Below are 16,723 nucleotides of genomic sequence, written 5' to 3'. Positions count from 1 at the left end.
AAAGTGGTTGCTTAACACTGGTAAGGTGGACCTATGGCTCCAGATTCACTGGTACAGAACCAGAATGCACCGCAAGGCAAGTTAAAACCCTTACACATTACCCAGTAGTCTGCTTTTTCTTTCAAAATTTGTTTTCAGGTATAACCTTCTTTTTCAGTGAACCCTGCAGAGAGAGCTACAGTAGAAAGCCTGTGAATGCTTAGCAGATCTACAGAGTTCATCAGAAAACACTGTGGTAACGGGCTATGCAGCACAGAGTGTTTTTCATTATTATCTGCAGGTATTATTAGAGGGGCTGGGGAATACACATTCAATATATGCCTAAAGAGGCCCTGTCCCTGTGCTACACCAGTATTCAGCTAAACACACCCCAGCACCAGTTAGGAACTGAGAAAAGCCGTTGATTCTTAAGACACTCAATCATCACCTGCCTTTTTCAGCAATAGTACAGTGTAGGCGTAAACACATCACTTGCTTATTGCAGTTAATGGAGAGGTAAGCTAGTTGAGGGACTGAGCTGAGGCTTGAAAAACAGCTTCTCCTGCTGCCAGGGCTGTGGCTGATGAATTCTGCATGTGATGACTAGGGTTTGCATTTGTCAAGAGAATGCCTGGCCTCACACTGCACGGTGCACTCACTACTCCTTTCATCGACACAGGCAAACAGATCCAATGTATGAATTAACGGCGTTACAAAAATATACATATCATTTTTCTTTAAAGTCCTGGATGGCCATTATAGTAATGAGGCTCTTTGAAAAAACATTGGAAAGCCAAGGATTATTCACTGCTGGAGCTGATGAAGTATGAATGATAGAATTAGCCAGGCAGCTGCAGCTTCCAAGACGGTTTCTATTCAGTTGCTATTATGTTGTTAAAACAGGTGAATAGCAGTCACTGGCTTATTATTATGCCAGCTGAAGGCATCGCTAATTTGCAAGGCAGTTCTTATACTACATTATACACATTACAGGTTCATTACAATTACATTTTGTTGCAAATCATTTCCTGGTGGGTTTTTTTTACTCTCACCAGCTATTCAATTATCTTAAATCTATTATCAGTACATCAGTACCTAATGTACTTAATGTAGCAGCACAGCACACGTAATCCATGATATCAGATTTACAAAAGCTGAGGACTGACCCCAGTAACTAATGACTGAAAAGCCCAAAGGGATTGGGCCTCTAACTTCAGCTAAGGAGGATCGTAACCAAGTCTCGCCAACATGACAGAAGACAAATTTATCTGGATTAAGCAGACAGTAGTGATTTCAAAGCAGACCAAATTACTTTACTCAACTAATGTGATTTTTTAAATTCTGAGGTGACCACGTAAGAAAACTGTAAAAGGAGGGAGGGTGAGATTCTGGGTCTCCAGCTGCGAGCTGCTATGCTTGGTGTTCACGTTCCCACACACACAGCCTCCGCGCAATGTTTAGAAAGAGTGTTGTGGTATCTAAATGTTTACTGAAGACTGGCCTGCACAAGGAGCAGTGCTTCACCCTTCAACTTGGAGGCCCAGGCTACACAGAAACAGAAACGTGAGGATTCAGGAGTTCCCAGCCGTGCAAATCAAGAGTTACATGTACTGGACTAGAAAACATTTATACCCTCGGAGCCAGTGACAGCCGCCAGACGACACTTAAAACTAGACTGAAACTCTGCTCGCCGACTAAAGTGAAACTGTAAGCCATTTTCTTTTTGCATTGCTGAATATGTTCACTAGTTGGAGTTCTGTTAATAGCGTCAAGAATGTAATTTATGTCGACTTATTTGTGCAAAGTATCAAAACTGAAAGCTTACTATAAAAAAATAAAGAAAATATTGTAGCTGTGCAGAGGCCAACAGATATCATCATTGCTTAACAGAGGCCGCACTCACTTGAAGTGCAGGTCCTTGAAGGTGAAGTGGGTCTCCACAATGCCCGTGGTCTTCACTCTGGTCCGCAGAACGTCCTGTTGGGTGGGAATGTAGTCCTGTCTGGCTATCCTCTCCAGGTCATTCAGGTAACTGCAAGGAAAGATGCAAACATGCTTATGCTGTCGCAGTAAATTCAAGATGCTGGTTTCTCTGGAGATTACAGTATGCCTTGGGCTTATTTAAAAAAAAAAATTATATATATATATATATATATATATATATATATAAACAACAACCACCACCACCAATAATCACTGTATCACTTCCTTAAATCAAAATCCTTTGCAATTCATGTCAAAAAAGTCACTGGTCTATAATCTTTAGTTGCCTTTACTACCAGTACTAATGAAAAAGTGAAAGGAACCTAAATTGCTACAAAAAAGGCATTCAACCATCTTCAAGAGGTCAGCCCCATGTAGTGAATCATAAGAAAGTTTACAAAAGAGAGGAGGCCATTTGGCCATCTTGCTCGTTTGGTTGTTAGTAGCTTATTGATCCCAGAATCTCAGCAAGCAGCTTCTTGAAGGATCCCTGGGTGTCAGCTTCAACAACATTACTGGGGAGTTGGTTCACAATTCTCTGTGTAAAAAGTGCCTCCTATTTTCTGTTCTGAATGCCCCTTTATCTTATCTCCATTTGTGACCCCTGGTCCTTGTTTCTTTTTTCAGGTCCCTTGGGTCGACAATACCTTTTAGAATTTTGAATGCTTGAATCAGATCGCCACGTAGTCTTCTTTGTTCAAGACTGAATAGATTCAATACTTTTTAGCCTGTCTGCATATGACATGCCTTTTAAACCTAGAATAATTCTGGTCGCTCTTTTTTGCACTCTTTCGAGAGCAGCAATATCCTTTTTGTAGCGAGGTGACCAGAACTGAACACAATATTCTAGATGAGGTCTTACTAATGCATTGTAAAGTTTTAACATTACTGCCCTTGATTTAAATTCAACACTTTTCATTATATAACCAAGCATTTTGTTGGCATTTTTATAGCTTCCCCACATTGTGTAGATGAAGACATTTCTGAGTCAGCATAAACTCCTAGGTCTTTTTCATAGATTCCTTCTTCAATTTCAGTATATCCCATATGGTATTTATAATACAAATTTGTATTGCCTGTGTGCAGTACCTTACACTTTTCTCTATTAAATGTCATTTGCCATGTGCCCAGTTCTGAATGCTGTCTAGATCGTTTTGAATGACCTTTGCTGCTGCAACGGTGTTTGCCACTCCTCCTATTTTTGTGTCGGCTGCAAATTTAACAAGTTTGCTTACTATACCAGAATCTAAGTCATTAATGTAGATTAGGAAGAGCAGAGGACCTAATACTGATCCCTGTGGTACTCCACTGGTTACCTCACTCCATTTTGAGGTTTCTCCACTAATCAGTACTTTCTGTTTTCTACATGTTAACCACTCCCTAATTCATATGCATGCATTTCCTTGAATCTTCATACAGCTTAGCAAATAAATACATCATCAGATTTATATTCTAATAAATAAGGACCGGCACACCAGCTAATAAATACAGCATTACACTGTATTAAAATGAATACGCACGGACACTGCATTCACGGCTCAAAATAACCTAAAACCCCTGAGCATGGTGAAGGTGGCATTATTTTTTTGTTGTCTCTCCAATTCAGAGTAACTGTGGTAACATTGCTAAGAGCAGCATTATCACAGCCTGAATTGCAGAGACATGTAAAAAATAATACTACTCCAGGTCTATCAACTATAGAAACTGGAAACCAGCTGTTTGTGCAATACTTTTCATCACTTTCAGTCTGCCACATCCCCTGCCTCACTGGAACACTGCACTTACAGGCAGAGTTGTAGGCCTCATGTATAATCCTGTCATTAAAATGGGTTTTGCGAGTTCAGTGTACAAAATCAAAACCACATTAAATTGCAGAGCAAAGAGGCAGGGAGCAGCAGCAATAAGTAAAGAAATAGCAATAATCAGAGTTGTAATTTTATTTAATGGTTCTAGGTGGGAAACAAAAATAAATCAGGGTGTCAGGGAAGAGGGATAAAGTTTCAAGCTATTCACGGCATGTCTTTACTCACAAACTGATTATTTTTTAGTTTCCACACAAAGAACCATTGTGTTTTCTGTTTATGTCACGCATAATGCACAGTTTACTTGTGATGATAGACCTAATTAAGCATTTTATTTTGGTTTTACATATTAAACATTGCAGTTGCTATGGGGAGCTCTCAATTCAAAGCCCTGGCAAAACAGCTATTGTGATGTCACTGCTACCACGGGCCATTGAAATTTGAAAAATAAATAACGTTTTGAAACACCCGCAGAACTATAGGTTCTGGATAAGACATGGAGAAGGACACAAATACATTTTATTAGGTAATTAGAGATTGTTATTGTAATGTTAAAGGTTTTTATAGGGGGCTGAAAGCAACTACAAGCAAGGTCGCTCTCATATATTACACACGCAGACAACATCATTATTTTTCTTCTATATCACTGACAAAGCCGTGCTCCTGCCTTGTAAGCGTACAATGGGTTATACCTTAACATTTAGCGTATTTACATTTTCTGCCAATTACCACTGACCTTTACATTTATAATTAGATTAATCCGCACTCAAATATATTTTTTCTAGAAGGGCAGTTCAGTTGACTTCCCATTGGGATCTGTGGAGGAGAGATGTGTCTTTAAAGACATGCCTGCGTTTGAAGAGAGGAGACGAGTATTTCTGCTATTCTGCTTACCTTCCAGACCCTGACCTTTACATGTCGAGTTTGTTTTGGACATGCAGCAGAGGAGGAAACAAATGAACAACTTTATCACCATAGAAACTAGATGTTCTCAGCGGCTTGGTGGCAGTGGCCCAGAGCTCCTTATAAAGGCCTTCCGTGAGCAGAAGAAAACCAGACATGTTAACATCGGACTAGCGTATGGGGGTTACTCTACTGAGGTCTGGGGAATCAGAAAGGTCAGGTCTGCCTGCAATGCTGGAATACAACCCCAACCCCAACCCCAAATCTCATCCAATTTAATTCCACCATCCAAACTATCAAGGCAATGTGGTTTTAGAAAGGATAAACGGGGACAAAATTGGATCAGAATGTTCATTCACAAGCCTTTGACCTCAGAGTATTCTCATTGGATATGAGTGATCTGTGGACTTATAATGACCAGACCACCCACCCAGTTTTAGAGTGACCTCCAGAAACTGCATTTAGAGGGACTGGATTTATTTATTTGGATTTTAAATAATTACATACATTCAAAATAATATTGCAGGCACTGCAATCCAGCTCACCAGGCTTCTGAATGTGTTTTTGTCAGTTAAGTGGTGGGAATATGATTAGCTAACAACAGTTCTCTTTGTTTTCTACTTTCTGAATTTGTTAATATATATATATATATATATATATATATATATATATATATATATATATATATATATATATATATACATTAGCACTTTACAGAACGTCACGAAGGAAACCAAGCAAAACATAAATAATAAAAAAGTAACAAGTATGTGCACCTACATTTTTTACACTACTCTAGTCTGTTTTTTGTGCTGTCACAGCTTCTAGTACTTCTTGTTTTACATAAACTTCCTGTCTTGGACAATGGGGTTATTAGGAATATTTAAAAGGCGTTTTATCAACTTCTTGACGTCACTAAAAAATAGGCTACAGGATTTAGTTATTAAAATGAAATAAACAGAGACCCGACAAGTCAATTCCCAACAGTCCCTTGGGAAGGGAAAAATTGTTCCACTAAATATTATGAATCAGATTATATTACTGAAAAAAGATAAAAAACATGAGTGTCTATTACTTCAACTAACTTCTTCTCAGGACGCTGCCATTACTGAACACTTCAGACAATCTGTCAATGCTGGAGATAGAGATGACTAGGTACCAAGATCTAGACTGCTAGACTGCTAGACAATGTGTAATTTCTTTCTATTCCAGATAGATTCAGTGCTGAGTAAACTTGGAGTAACTTCTAGAACTTTCCAGTAATATAAATAGTAGTATAAATACAGGGGCCTTAAGCCCACCAGTTCAGTTTAGTTCCAGCTGCCTAAGTGGATACATATCTGCATTTTTCTGAGATGGCATCAAGGTCATAGGAGACTTCAAAATGGTGGCATTCCTGATGGGTCTCCAAGGCGGTTTTACCAAGTTTCCCTGCTATCTTTGCCTTTGGGACAGCAGGGACACCAAGGCGCACTACCACAGACGGGACTGGCCACAGCGGACCGAGTTCTCTGTGGGGAGGAACAACGTCAAGTGGGAGCCACTGGTGGACCCCCGGAAGGTGCTGATGCCACCACTGCACATCAAATTGGGCCTTATGAAACAATTTGTCAGAGCTCTAGATAAGGAGTCGGCAGCCTTCAAGTACCTTCAAGACTTTTTCCCTAAGCTGTCTGAGGCAAAGGTCAAAGCCGGTGTCTTTGTCGGACCACAGATAAAGAAGATCCTGGAGTGCAATGAATTCCCCAAGAAGCTCACTAGTAAGGAGAAAGCGGCGTGGAACAGCTTTGTCGCAGTGGTTCGGGGCTTCCTGGGCAATCACAAGGCCGAAAACTATGTGGAGCTGGTTGAGACTCTGGTGAAGAACTACGGCACAATGGGCTGTAGGATGTCGCTCAAAGTCCATATCCTTGATGCTCATCTTGATAAATTCAAGGAGAACATGGGAGCGTACTCGGAGGAGCAAGGCGAGCACTTCCACCAGGATATACTGGACTTTGAACGCCGCTACCAAGGACAGTATAACGAGAACATGATGGGAGACTACATTTGGGGGCTGATTCGTGAAAGTGATTTACAGTATAATCGTAAATCTCGAAAAACTACTCACTTCTAAATCTTTTGTAGTCATTTTTGTATTACTTTAGTATAAATACATGTTAATTTGGATTCATATGTTGTTTTTTTCTGACTTTATGTGAACGAAAAGACACAAATTCGCAAGTTTTCTCATTGGAAATAGTTAAATTTCAAAATATCACTGTCCTGGTCACAAAAGCAAAGTTTGTGGGGAATAATAGCAATTTTCTATACTTTTGAGGCATAAGCAATTAGGAAATAACACTTACTACCCAGGAACAAAAATTGTGTTACATAGTGTAATTAAGCATATAGACGTGATGCTAAAGCAGAAAAAATACTGCCACAAAAGGTTAGATTTTTCTTGTACAATACCCAGGATGGACCTAAGAGAATCATAGATCATAGACAGTTGAAACCAGTATCACAATCTGTTAGGTCATGACTAATGATCATCCAGGTACCAAAAAGTGTTAACACAATATGGCAGCCATATTAACTCATAGGTCACAGTGAACTGTACTGTTTTTTGCCCAAGGAGTTTCCAAAAATTAATTGGACATCACAAATGGTTTAAGAGATATTAGCAGTTGAAATAGCAGCGGTAAATGTAGTAAATATACTGTATAGACTCCCCTCCCAGAGATGTTTATAATTAATAAGACTCAATTGTATATCCATTGTGTATATTTTTTTTCCCCAAAAATCATTTTTACATAGCCACTCAGTGAAATTAAAGAATACATAAATAAATGAGATACATTAATTAATAAGTAGGGAATTTGCAGCACTTTAGTGTGGTAATTATTCCACTAAAGCCCATTGCAGGCAGCATCCTCTTTTACAGTCTTCCCCAGGCACTAGGCCAAAGAAATATAAGGACATCATTTATTGGCACGCAGGGGTGTCCAAGGTACCAGTTTCCAGAACATGCTAAAGAGCCTGTCACTGGGGAAACGGGGGAAAGAAACAGCAGCTATGACTGGGGAATTCTGCGTTCGTAATTAAGCATATACCAGCCATTAAAGCAATAAATTGCTAGAAACAGATTTACCCTTCACGGTTTTCAAACTCCAGAAATAAAATAAAATAACCCTGTTGCGTCTATAATTTGTTGATTGAAGAACAGGCTGAGAATTACTTTGGCCTAGTGTGGTTAAAGTTGAGGGACTGGGAGGCAGCATGACCTAGCGGTTAGTGCAGGACTGGGAGGTAGTGTGTTTTCATAAGAGTGACATCTACATAGAAACATAAAAATAAACTGTCTCCTAGCAACTGGTATTGTTACAGAGTTTAATCCTGTAATCATAGTCATGTTGGTGTGGTGCCCTCTAAAACTGCTCTACTGGAAATGGTCACTCCGAAGATACCTTTTACTGGAAATCTCAAATATTTCCAGTCAATATTTTTTAAATTTTTAATGGAGCATTTCAGCTCAAGAATATATAAAGTGTTTTCCTTGCCATAAACTGAAAACCGATCAATCAACCCAGCCATCTATCTTTTCCTCTGCAAATTAAATGGGACAAGATTATCCTTAAAATACTAACACCACAACACACCTGAGTGAGGGGTTCCCTTGAGTAGATGTAACTTCCGATATCCCACAAATAATTTTTGACTCAGGATTGAAAAGGTGTCTGGGCTACAGCATGTTGTTTATACAGCTTCTTATCTCTGTGGTTTTTAAATGCATTTATTTTTGGTAAATGTTTAATTACATGTAGGTGCTTCGGCTGCTAGGCTAAGCATTACTGAGTTTAGCGACACCCACACAATTCCGCAGTGGTTAAATGTTCTTTTCCTGTGCATCTAATACAGTGCGCATCAAGAGCACCCCCCCCCCCCCTCCCTTAGAAGCAGTTTCACTGCAGTGAAAGTGCAGTTTACTTCTGCAGCAGTGAGTTTATTAGTACTGTTAATGGAGATTATAGACCTATAACTGAATTTACAATGCCATTAGTGTCTATAGCTTGTAGTTGTAGTGTGGCAATCAAAATATGGTCTACATTGAGTTTTCACCACCAATTCAGTTTGTAACTGCAAGGAAACCACATTTATTTTTCAAATGGGGGGAAATGTAGGTCACAGTTAAACAGTGTCCTTTCCACTGCAATAAACTGCACTGGGCCATCAGATGTACAAAAGTAAAGCTTTTACCTGTTTCCTGCTGTGTGGGTGTGGGTGTTAGCCTTGTGATCATTTAAATAACTATTTAAATCTGCTTTTATTTACAGCCCAAGTATGCGTTTACAAACACGCCCGTACCCACGCTCACTACCCTTCAACAGTGTAATAATGTTTCAGCTTCTTTGTTGAGACAGACACCACAGCTGTTAACAGTGGACACCCATTGTGCAAAGTGGACCCTTTCACAAAATGGCTCGAGGATTTTGTAGTAACACAGGAAACGTGGAGTTATAAATATCTTTCACGTACATCACAGGCAGCCACCCAGAGCCAATACACCTCTGCAGTTTGTTGGCTTCTCTCTCCGACAGACAGTTTGGTCTATTCTAAACCTGACTGCTTAGATAAAAGCCTTACCGTGTAAACACCCTTTTGTAAGATAAAAAAAAAAACAGGTTAGTCTGGGATTAGCCACCCAGTGGGCAGTATTTTATTAGATTATTGGACCTCATTACTGGACCCTAAATATCTTACATTCCAAGTCTCCAGCAACCTGTCGCTTTCTGACAGATTCACTTGAATCAAAAATCTGAATGAAAGCAGCACTTTATTTATTTATTTATTTATTTATTTTTTTTTTTAAACCAGTACAATCGTACATACAGACATAATTTAGCAAAGATGTGGCCCTGCTCATGTCATAGAAAGCAGCCAGGAGCCACCAGCTGTTTTTGTGCAGTTTGTCAATTACAGGGATAAAGATTTCCTTTAATCTCAAACAGAGAGCAGATGTAAAGAGAGAAAACAGCAGTCATTTCCAGCAATGAATGCAGAGGACTGTAATTGAAGTTTTAATCATCTCGGACAGCTGAGCCCAACTCTCACCATCGCTCCTTTTAAATTAAACGCAGAAAGCTTTTAGAGAAATCACCGACACGAAAAAAATAATTGACCTAGACTGATGAGGAGTAAAGTGATCAGTATTAATAAACAGACTCTCGGTTCTCTGCTGTTTCACGACCCTCAGAAAATACAATTAAAAGTCTCAGGTACAAAGGACATTTCTGAGATTTCTGAGGTTGACACTCAACTTTACTAGGCCTCACAGTTTTCACTATAAGATTTAAATTAGTTTCCAAGTCCAAGTCACTTCCCAGCTGATGACAATTGTAATGTTTTTTTAAATATCTGTAATAAATAGAGATAGACTGTATCATAATCTTAAAACACACTTAGGCACTCTGCCAGGGGGACCAGATATAAGACCAGATTCATCAAAAGGAGAACAGAGCCAAATCAAGCTATAATTTTACTATTTAATCCATGTATTATCACAAGCAATTCAGTCAGCTCCCTGTACTTCTCATATAATGTATGCGCAAGGAGCTACAAGCAGCCCCCTTTACTGGCCTTGCTGGAAGCAGTCGATGGATACTCACTATGCGGCCGAGTCGTTCAGCTGGTACTCTCTGGAGCGGGTGAAGCAGCACTGCACCCCGGTGTCTGCCCACAGCCTCCGGATGACACTGGACAGGTCATCAGACATGACACCCTGCTCCTCCGCGCCGCCGGACAAGGCAAAGAGCTGGCGGGCATCATCCTGCAGGGGGTGACAGAAATGTGTTTTACAAGCTTCCCCACAAAGCGTTCAAAAAGTCAACTTAACAGCAGAACACGCATTGTGTAAATGCCCACCCTCCAACCAGTCTAATATAAAAGAGGCACCACATAACATATTTTGCAAGACCAACATCTGGGTTACTAATGATATGGACCGGCTACCTACAAATATAAACTAAACACATTTTTAAACTACAACAATGACTTGGTTTTGCTTGTCGTTTTTTGCTCCCTGAAAAAGGTTATGGCAACACATTCATTTTGGCATAATTTAAACTGACGCAATCAAGCTGCAGGGGGTGCTTCTTAGAATTACTTTTACACATCTGCTTGGATCGAAGGGAGCAGTGATTTATGTTTCTGATAAACTGATTTATTGCCAGCTGCGAGGGAGCGAGCGAGCGAGATTGCACAGCATTCAAATGTGCAGCACAGTCCATGCAGAGGCGACTAGGGAAGCATATAGACCACACCACTCAAAGGTTTACTGGAAGAGCTAGCGGGTTGCAAAGAACATCAGGAGCTACCATTCCCAATTTCTGACTATCCTCAGACTGTATAGGTCCCTGCCAGTTTGAAGACAGCGTATCTGGTTGGGTCTCCATCAATGTTCTTTGTGCCGGGCTACGTGGAAGCCAGGCCAGCAGAAGTCACAAGCAATTTATAAAAATGCAAAAAGAATGACAGCAATGCATTCGTCAAATACAGATGCAACTAGACTTCAGACCCGTACTTTTCCTCTCCCATCCATTACATTCATGTAAATTGGTCGTTGTTGACTGCGCAGCAATAGCCTACAAATTGGTAGGCGGGGAAGGCGAGTCAGTATGATTAACACATGAATGAAAATAGAAATACGGTAACGATCCTGGGATTAAATGAATTCAGAATACATGCAGTTCATTTCAAGTATTTGATGTTAAGCTTTCAAGTCTGTTTTGAACACAGATGAAGCAGGGAGATGTATTTGAGCCGAATGTACGCAGGTTCAGAGCGCAGATTGGATGTTGTGTGCCCTCCATGTAATTGCCACTTGGTGCGGTGTCAGAATCAAGCTTGTGTTTATGAAATCTAAATGCCACCGGACATATCTCCATCCAACAGAACAGCTTGTCTCTCCAGAGTTTTGGCAGAATATTTTTCATGAGGATGGTGCAATATGTCACTACCCGAATGAACAATGCATGGGGAGGCACAAAAAATGTCTTCAAATCACTGACAGATAGAGACAGAGGGCAAACGGATACTTAGGAGTGTGTATTTTGGCCCTTTCTTGTGCTGGCAATGGAAAAAATATAGGGGTTGGGCTAAAACACTTGCCAGAACAATGTCAAAATAGTTGGGCCAGCACTGGAATCCAGAACGGTACAGATTGGATGTGACAAATCTGCAATGTGTTACGATTGAATGATGACTGCCTCCAACTCCTTCAGAAAAAATGAAAATCTGCAGCAAAGACCGTTAACCAGAATAGCCCATTACCTAGGAAACTGTTCCTTGCGAAACATCAGTTATTTGTGCAATCTTAGATACGCCCATTTATACACAAGTGTGTGCTGCACATGGCAGGTGTTTCTGATCTTGTTCACATTCAAGAACAAACAAAAGATATATTTTTGCAGCAAGACGAGCGGCGACTGGTTAAACAGTTAAAGCCTTGAGGCAGGTGCTTGAGCAGATGGGAGAAAACAGCCAGAAGAAAATTCAGTGTGAGAAACAAATTTAGCACTAACCAGGGTGTCGCAGAGACAGACAGGGCAGCGCCAATTCAGAAACGAATTAAAGATTTAAATCTGTCTACTGCAAATGTAATATATATATATATATATATATGAACCATTACCATCCACAACATGTGTTAACATGTTAGTAAAAAAAAAACAAAGGGTGTCCATTGAAAGAAATAAATCAATATGTGGCCCTGGTGAAGTTCATATAGGATTCATCATGGGTTTAATACCTAGAAGGAATTTACAGTAATCCGACAGGATTAATGCACCTCAGTCTATTCTGGGAATCTGTGGGGCTTTTGAGAAAGTTGGCATGCTACTGAGATGTAAGCCTTGGTAAATACAGTACCCCTCTAGCAGTTAACTTAACAAGGCCTTTTGAATAAAAAACAGGAAAGCTGTAATATCGATGCTTTCAACCGCAGAAAGAGGATACAATGAAAAGTTACTTTGAACCGTTCAAATTGGTGTCACTTGTAAAAGCAGTAGAATTTTACATTTTTACAGTTTTTGACTACTGGGATAAAATTACTGGGCTATAATTGATTCCCTTTTACTTAGACTTATTTTGAGATCCAAAATATAATATTATATCTATCTATCTATCTATATATTAGTGCTGGGACGAACACAGGATTTTCACGTTCGGATACTCGCTCAATTTAAATATTAGTTCGGATATTCGTTCGTTTTCAAAAATTAATAAAAGCCATTATATTGCTCTGAACGCAGGCAGAGACAGCATAGCAGCAGGGGCAGGGGGCGTGGCCCCTGTGTGTGTGCGCCTTTATTTTATAGCAAGACGTTATAATATACAACACATTAATGCAGATAAATATCCCAGGAGTAAAGAATACATTGTGTAGGTAATGTGTAGGCCTTACTTTACCCCAGTGAATTAACTACAAAACAAAGGTTAAACGTTAAACGTTGTTTTGTTTATTCCTGAAATACATAAAGTTGACACTGCATTTTATTTATTTTGTACTTTTTTTTCAATCCTTGCCATTGCCATTTTTTCACAGTAAACAGCGGCCATCGACACGTTTTCATAAAGTAACAACATGAGGTTTGCTTGTGCCGTTTTGTAGCTGAACTAACAAACGAAAACTGAAATTTGTCTTTAAACACTTCAAATAAAACAAAACGTGTAAATGGCATTGTAAAGTGAAGGGGGGGGGGGGGGGGGGACTCACCGTTTTGGTTCTCGTTTATTACATTCCACATAACAAAGTTGCAACAAAGAAATATATAATATATACAATCTATATAAAAATCACTACACAACATTTCCAGCATGCTGAGCGCTGTTTAAGCGAGGCTTTTCAGAACGACGTGCTTGCCTTTTATCTGTTCCCTGAGATTCTGACTCACTATGCGTGCGCATAACAGTCAATAAAAGCTTTTTAAGAAGCACAGATTGAAAGGATAGAAAAGAAATTCAAAATATATTCTGTTCACTGTCCTTCGAGTTCAGGTGGCCAGATGTTTTCTTTTAGCTGTAAAAGTAACTCTCAATTTCAATTCAATTAAGCAAAAGAAGTACAATCGCTGTCCCGTGGAGTTGTAAATTTGACAGGGCTCGGCAGTTTAGCAGGCACACGCCCCTCGTGGTGTCCTGTTTTTGAGGAGCTCTTCTGACTGATCAGCAAGGCTGGGGAGATGTAGTAACCTTCACTCAGCAGCCTCGCTTATTATTACTGACAGCAGGAACTCCACATGAAAATGAATTGAATGTGTCACTTATATTGCAAAAGCAACGTGAAGCTGGCCCTGCTTTGTGCCTACCCAACCGACACCAGCCCTGTGAATGCACAGAAGAGACTCCCTCCCCAGTGCTGTCAGACCCTCACTGTTCAGTCACTAAATTCATCCCTGTGCTGTACCTGCCCTGTGGACAGACAAACAGACAATGGACTTCAGTCACCAGGCCACACTCATCCCTTCACCAACCTGTCAGGACTTCCGATCACAACCAAACTGGGACAGAACTGGGCCAAGGATCGCACTGCAAGAGCCCCAGCGCTCTGGTCAACTCACCGCTCGGGCGGTCTCTCCGAAGTCAATCTTGAGATTGCCCATGGCTTTGATAATGGCCATGATGGACTGGATGGTGTTGCTGTAAACCACGGCTCTGTACTGTTTGCATTCGTCCTCCGAGTAGCCATCTTCATGGATAATTCTAGCAGGGAACAAAAAAAGCAACCTTAGCAATACCAAGCACAGAGTAAGACCTCAAGATTACCTGTAGAATGCATAATCACATCCATTTACATACTCATTTGAATGCAATTCCTTCAAGAAATCTGCAAGAAACACCCTTTGAGAACCGCAACATATCTTCTCACATACTGTGAAAATGCAGAATATTTATCATGAGGTGTCAAGTAAGCAGTTTTACATTTGTTGTACAGCTATGGCCAAAGGTTTTGCATCACCCAATAGAATTAACTCATTTTGCTTCATAAAGTCGAATGAAACCTGCTGAATAATGTTATGTTAACATATTGAATTACATATTGGTTTGTAGTTTTCCATATACTGACACATTTTTAAAATGTGACATTTCAAAATCTAACATGAAATACTGTACTAATATTATGGCTTCCAGTAAACTTTTGCAATATCATTTTGTAGTTTCTTTAATTACATGATGTTAAATAAAATATCTAAATTATGTTCCTAAAATTCTAGGTGATGCAAAACTTTTGACCATAGCTGTACATCAGCGGGATTGTTTTCATAGTCTGTGTGGCCGTGTTTTTAAATTGTTAGCCTTTTGGGAATATATTTTATCATAACCAGTAAATGTTTACGTCTGTAGAAACTACAGGAGTGTACAGCCTCATTGTCGTGTCACCCCTGCCAAGATAATAAGATGCCTGCACTGTAATTAATAAACACATATGTTACACATATTCAAATCTTAAACATTACTATAAACTAAAATCCAACTACTAAAAGCAGATTATATTTTGATCCCCCTTGTAAATATTTAATGTAAAATCCCAGTTAGAGGAACTGCTTCTATCCAATCATACTGTAACCTGACAGTATTTACAGTAGAACCTATCATATTCAATTCTTTAAGATACCGGTACTACACCCACTATTAACTGATGGATCTCTGACATGTGTCATTTAAACATGCTGCTACCAACTGCACGGTACAGGCAGAAACTGATCAATGCACATTTTACTTTGGGTCTAAAACAATAAATGTAGCGTTTGGGAATGTAGTTTCACTTTTTACAGTTTAACCATGTTAAATAAAAGCTGAAATAAGATTTTTTTTTCACTAACCTCTAAAGCCAGTTTTTACAATCATGCTTTTTTGTATTTTTTTTTTTTTTTTTTAATGCAATTTGTGTCTCTGGTTGACACACCCTTACAGTATGATTATTTTGGCATGGAGAACTGTAAGAACTGGTTTAGAAATGCTGCTTTGTAAGTTGCAAAATACTGTATTACAGTGCTTTGTTTTACAATAATTACTTTCAGAACCTTACTTTAGTGTTTAAGACACACTGATGTACCCGACATTGTTAATTTATAATATCCCAACGTTAATAAAGTAACTACAATCTATAATGACTCCCTGCGAGTCATGACACTTTCCCATAGCTAATGAACCACTGGAACAAATTAAATTGGAGGACAGGTTCTACTGTAGTTCAGAAAGCCTATACTGTAGAACACAAAGGCTGCTACGTAAGAGGTCCTGTAGGAGTTTCAGTAGAAGAATTGTACACTATTTTCTCTTTTGGGTTCATGCAGCTGTTTTCCTGCCTCATCTGGTGGTGTATCTGTGACAAACTGAAGCTAATCTTAGCCAATTATGTGAGACGTGAGAAAGCACAGCGCTAATAAATCTTTGTTGCCAGAATGTTACAGCTAACACTGCTGATTGTAAGTATTGGTAACCAGGGATTGTTACTTAAAATATCCACTGGAGTGGAGAGCCCTGGAAGGAGTTTGCTCTGCAGAAAACCAAAAGGAAGAGACTGACTTACTTCATCTGCTTCACAATGGTACTCTTCCCCGACTCGCCAGCACCTGCAGAGGAAAAGAAAATAGACAAAAGGTTAAAAATATATTTCCTTTAGCTGCCAACTTAAACAATTAAACGTTTTTCACATCTGGTACCCAGTCTGCATTGGACATCATCTCTTAGACTTATGGAGTTTGACAGCGGTATTACATTTTATTTTTAGGTGTCCATGACGCATGGGAACAGTTGATACTGTCACATTTGTGTTCAGCTCAACCTAAAAACTTCACAGTTAATGACAAGATTACATTCTAGTAAAAGATCACATTGCAGGGAAAATGGTAATAAGATGTCGACTTTGCTCCCTCTGGCATCCCCATGACCAGGGTACACCAACAAGCGTTTCTGAGCTGAACAAAAAGCCTTTTTAAAGATGTATTGTGCTTCACCTCTCCATCACAAATGTATTAATTCAAGAATTCTTTTTTTTCAATAAATAAATCAAA

At 39.5% G+C, this 16,723-nt stretch overlaps 1 protein-coding gene across 2 annotated transcripts in view; it reads right to left on the bottom strand.

Annotated features, from left to right (window-relative positions):
- LOC117411929 (guanine nucleotide-binding protein G(i) subunit alpha-2) overlaps nucleotides 1-16,723 on the bottom strand; it is a 71,711-nt gene that overhangs the window by 6,745 nt on the left and 48,243 nt on the right. For both annotated transcript variants that reach the window (XM_058988729.1, XM_058988730.1), the window contains exons 3-6: nucleotides 16,240-16,282; nucleotides 14,267-14,408; nucleotides 10,316-10,476; nucleotides 1,883-2,011 (exon numbers count right to left, since the gene is read on the bottom strand). In XM_058988729.1, coding sequence (XP_058844712.1) covers nucleotides 1,883-2,011; nucleotides 10,316-10,476; nucleotides 14,267-14,408; nucleotides 16,240-16,282 — 475 coding nt within the window. The remainder of the gene's footprint in view (nucleotides 1-1,882; nucleotides 2,012-10,315; nucleotides 10,477-14,266; nucleotides 14,409-16,239; nucleotides 16,283-16,723) is intronic.

The sequence above is a fragment of the Acipenser ruthenus genome, chromosome 16 (assembly GCF_902713425.1).
Source record: "Acipenser ruthenus chromosome 16, fAciRut3.2 maternal haplotype, whole genome shotgun sequence".
Classification (NCBI taxonomy): Eukaryota; Metazoa; Chordata; class Actinopteri; order Acipenseriformes; family Acipenseridae; genus Acipenser; species Acipenser ruthenus.
This window is presented reverse-complemented; position numbering and strand designations above follow the sequence as displayed.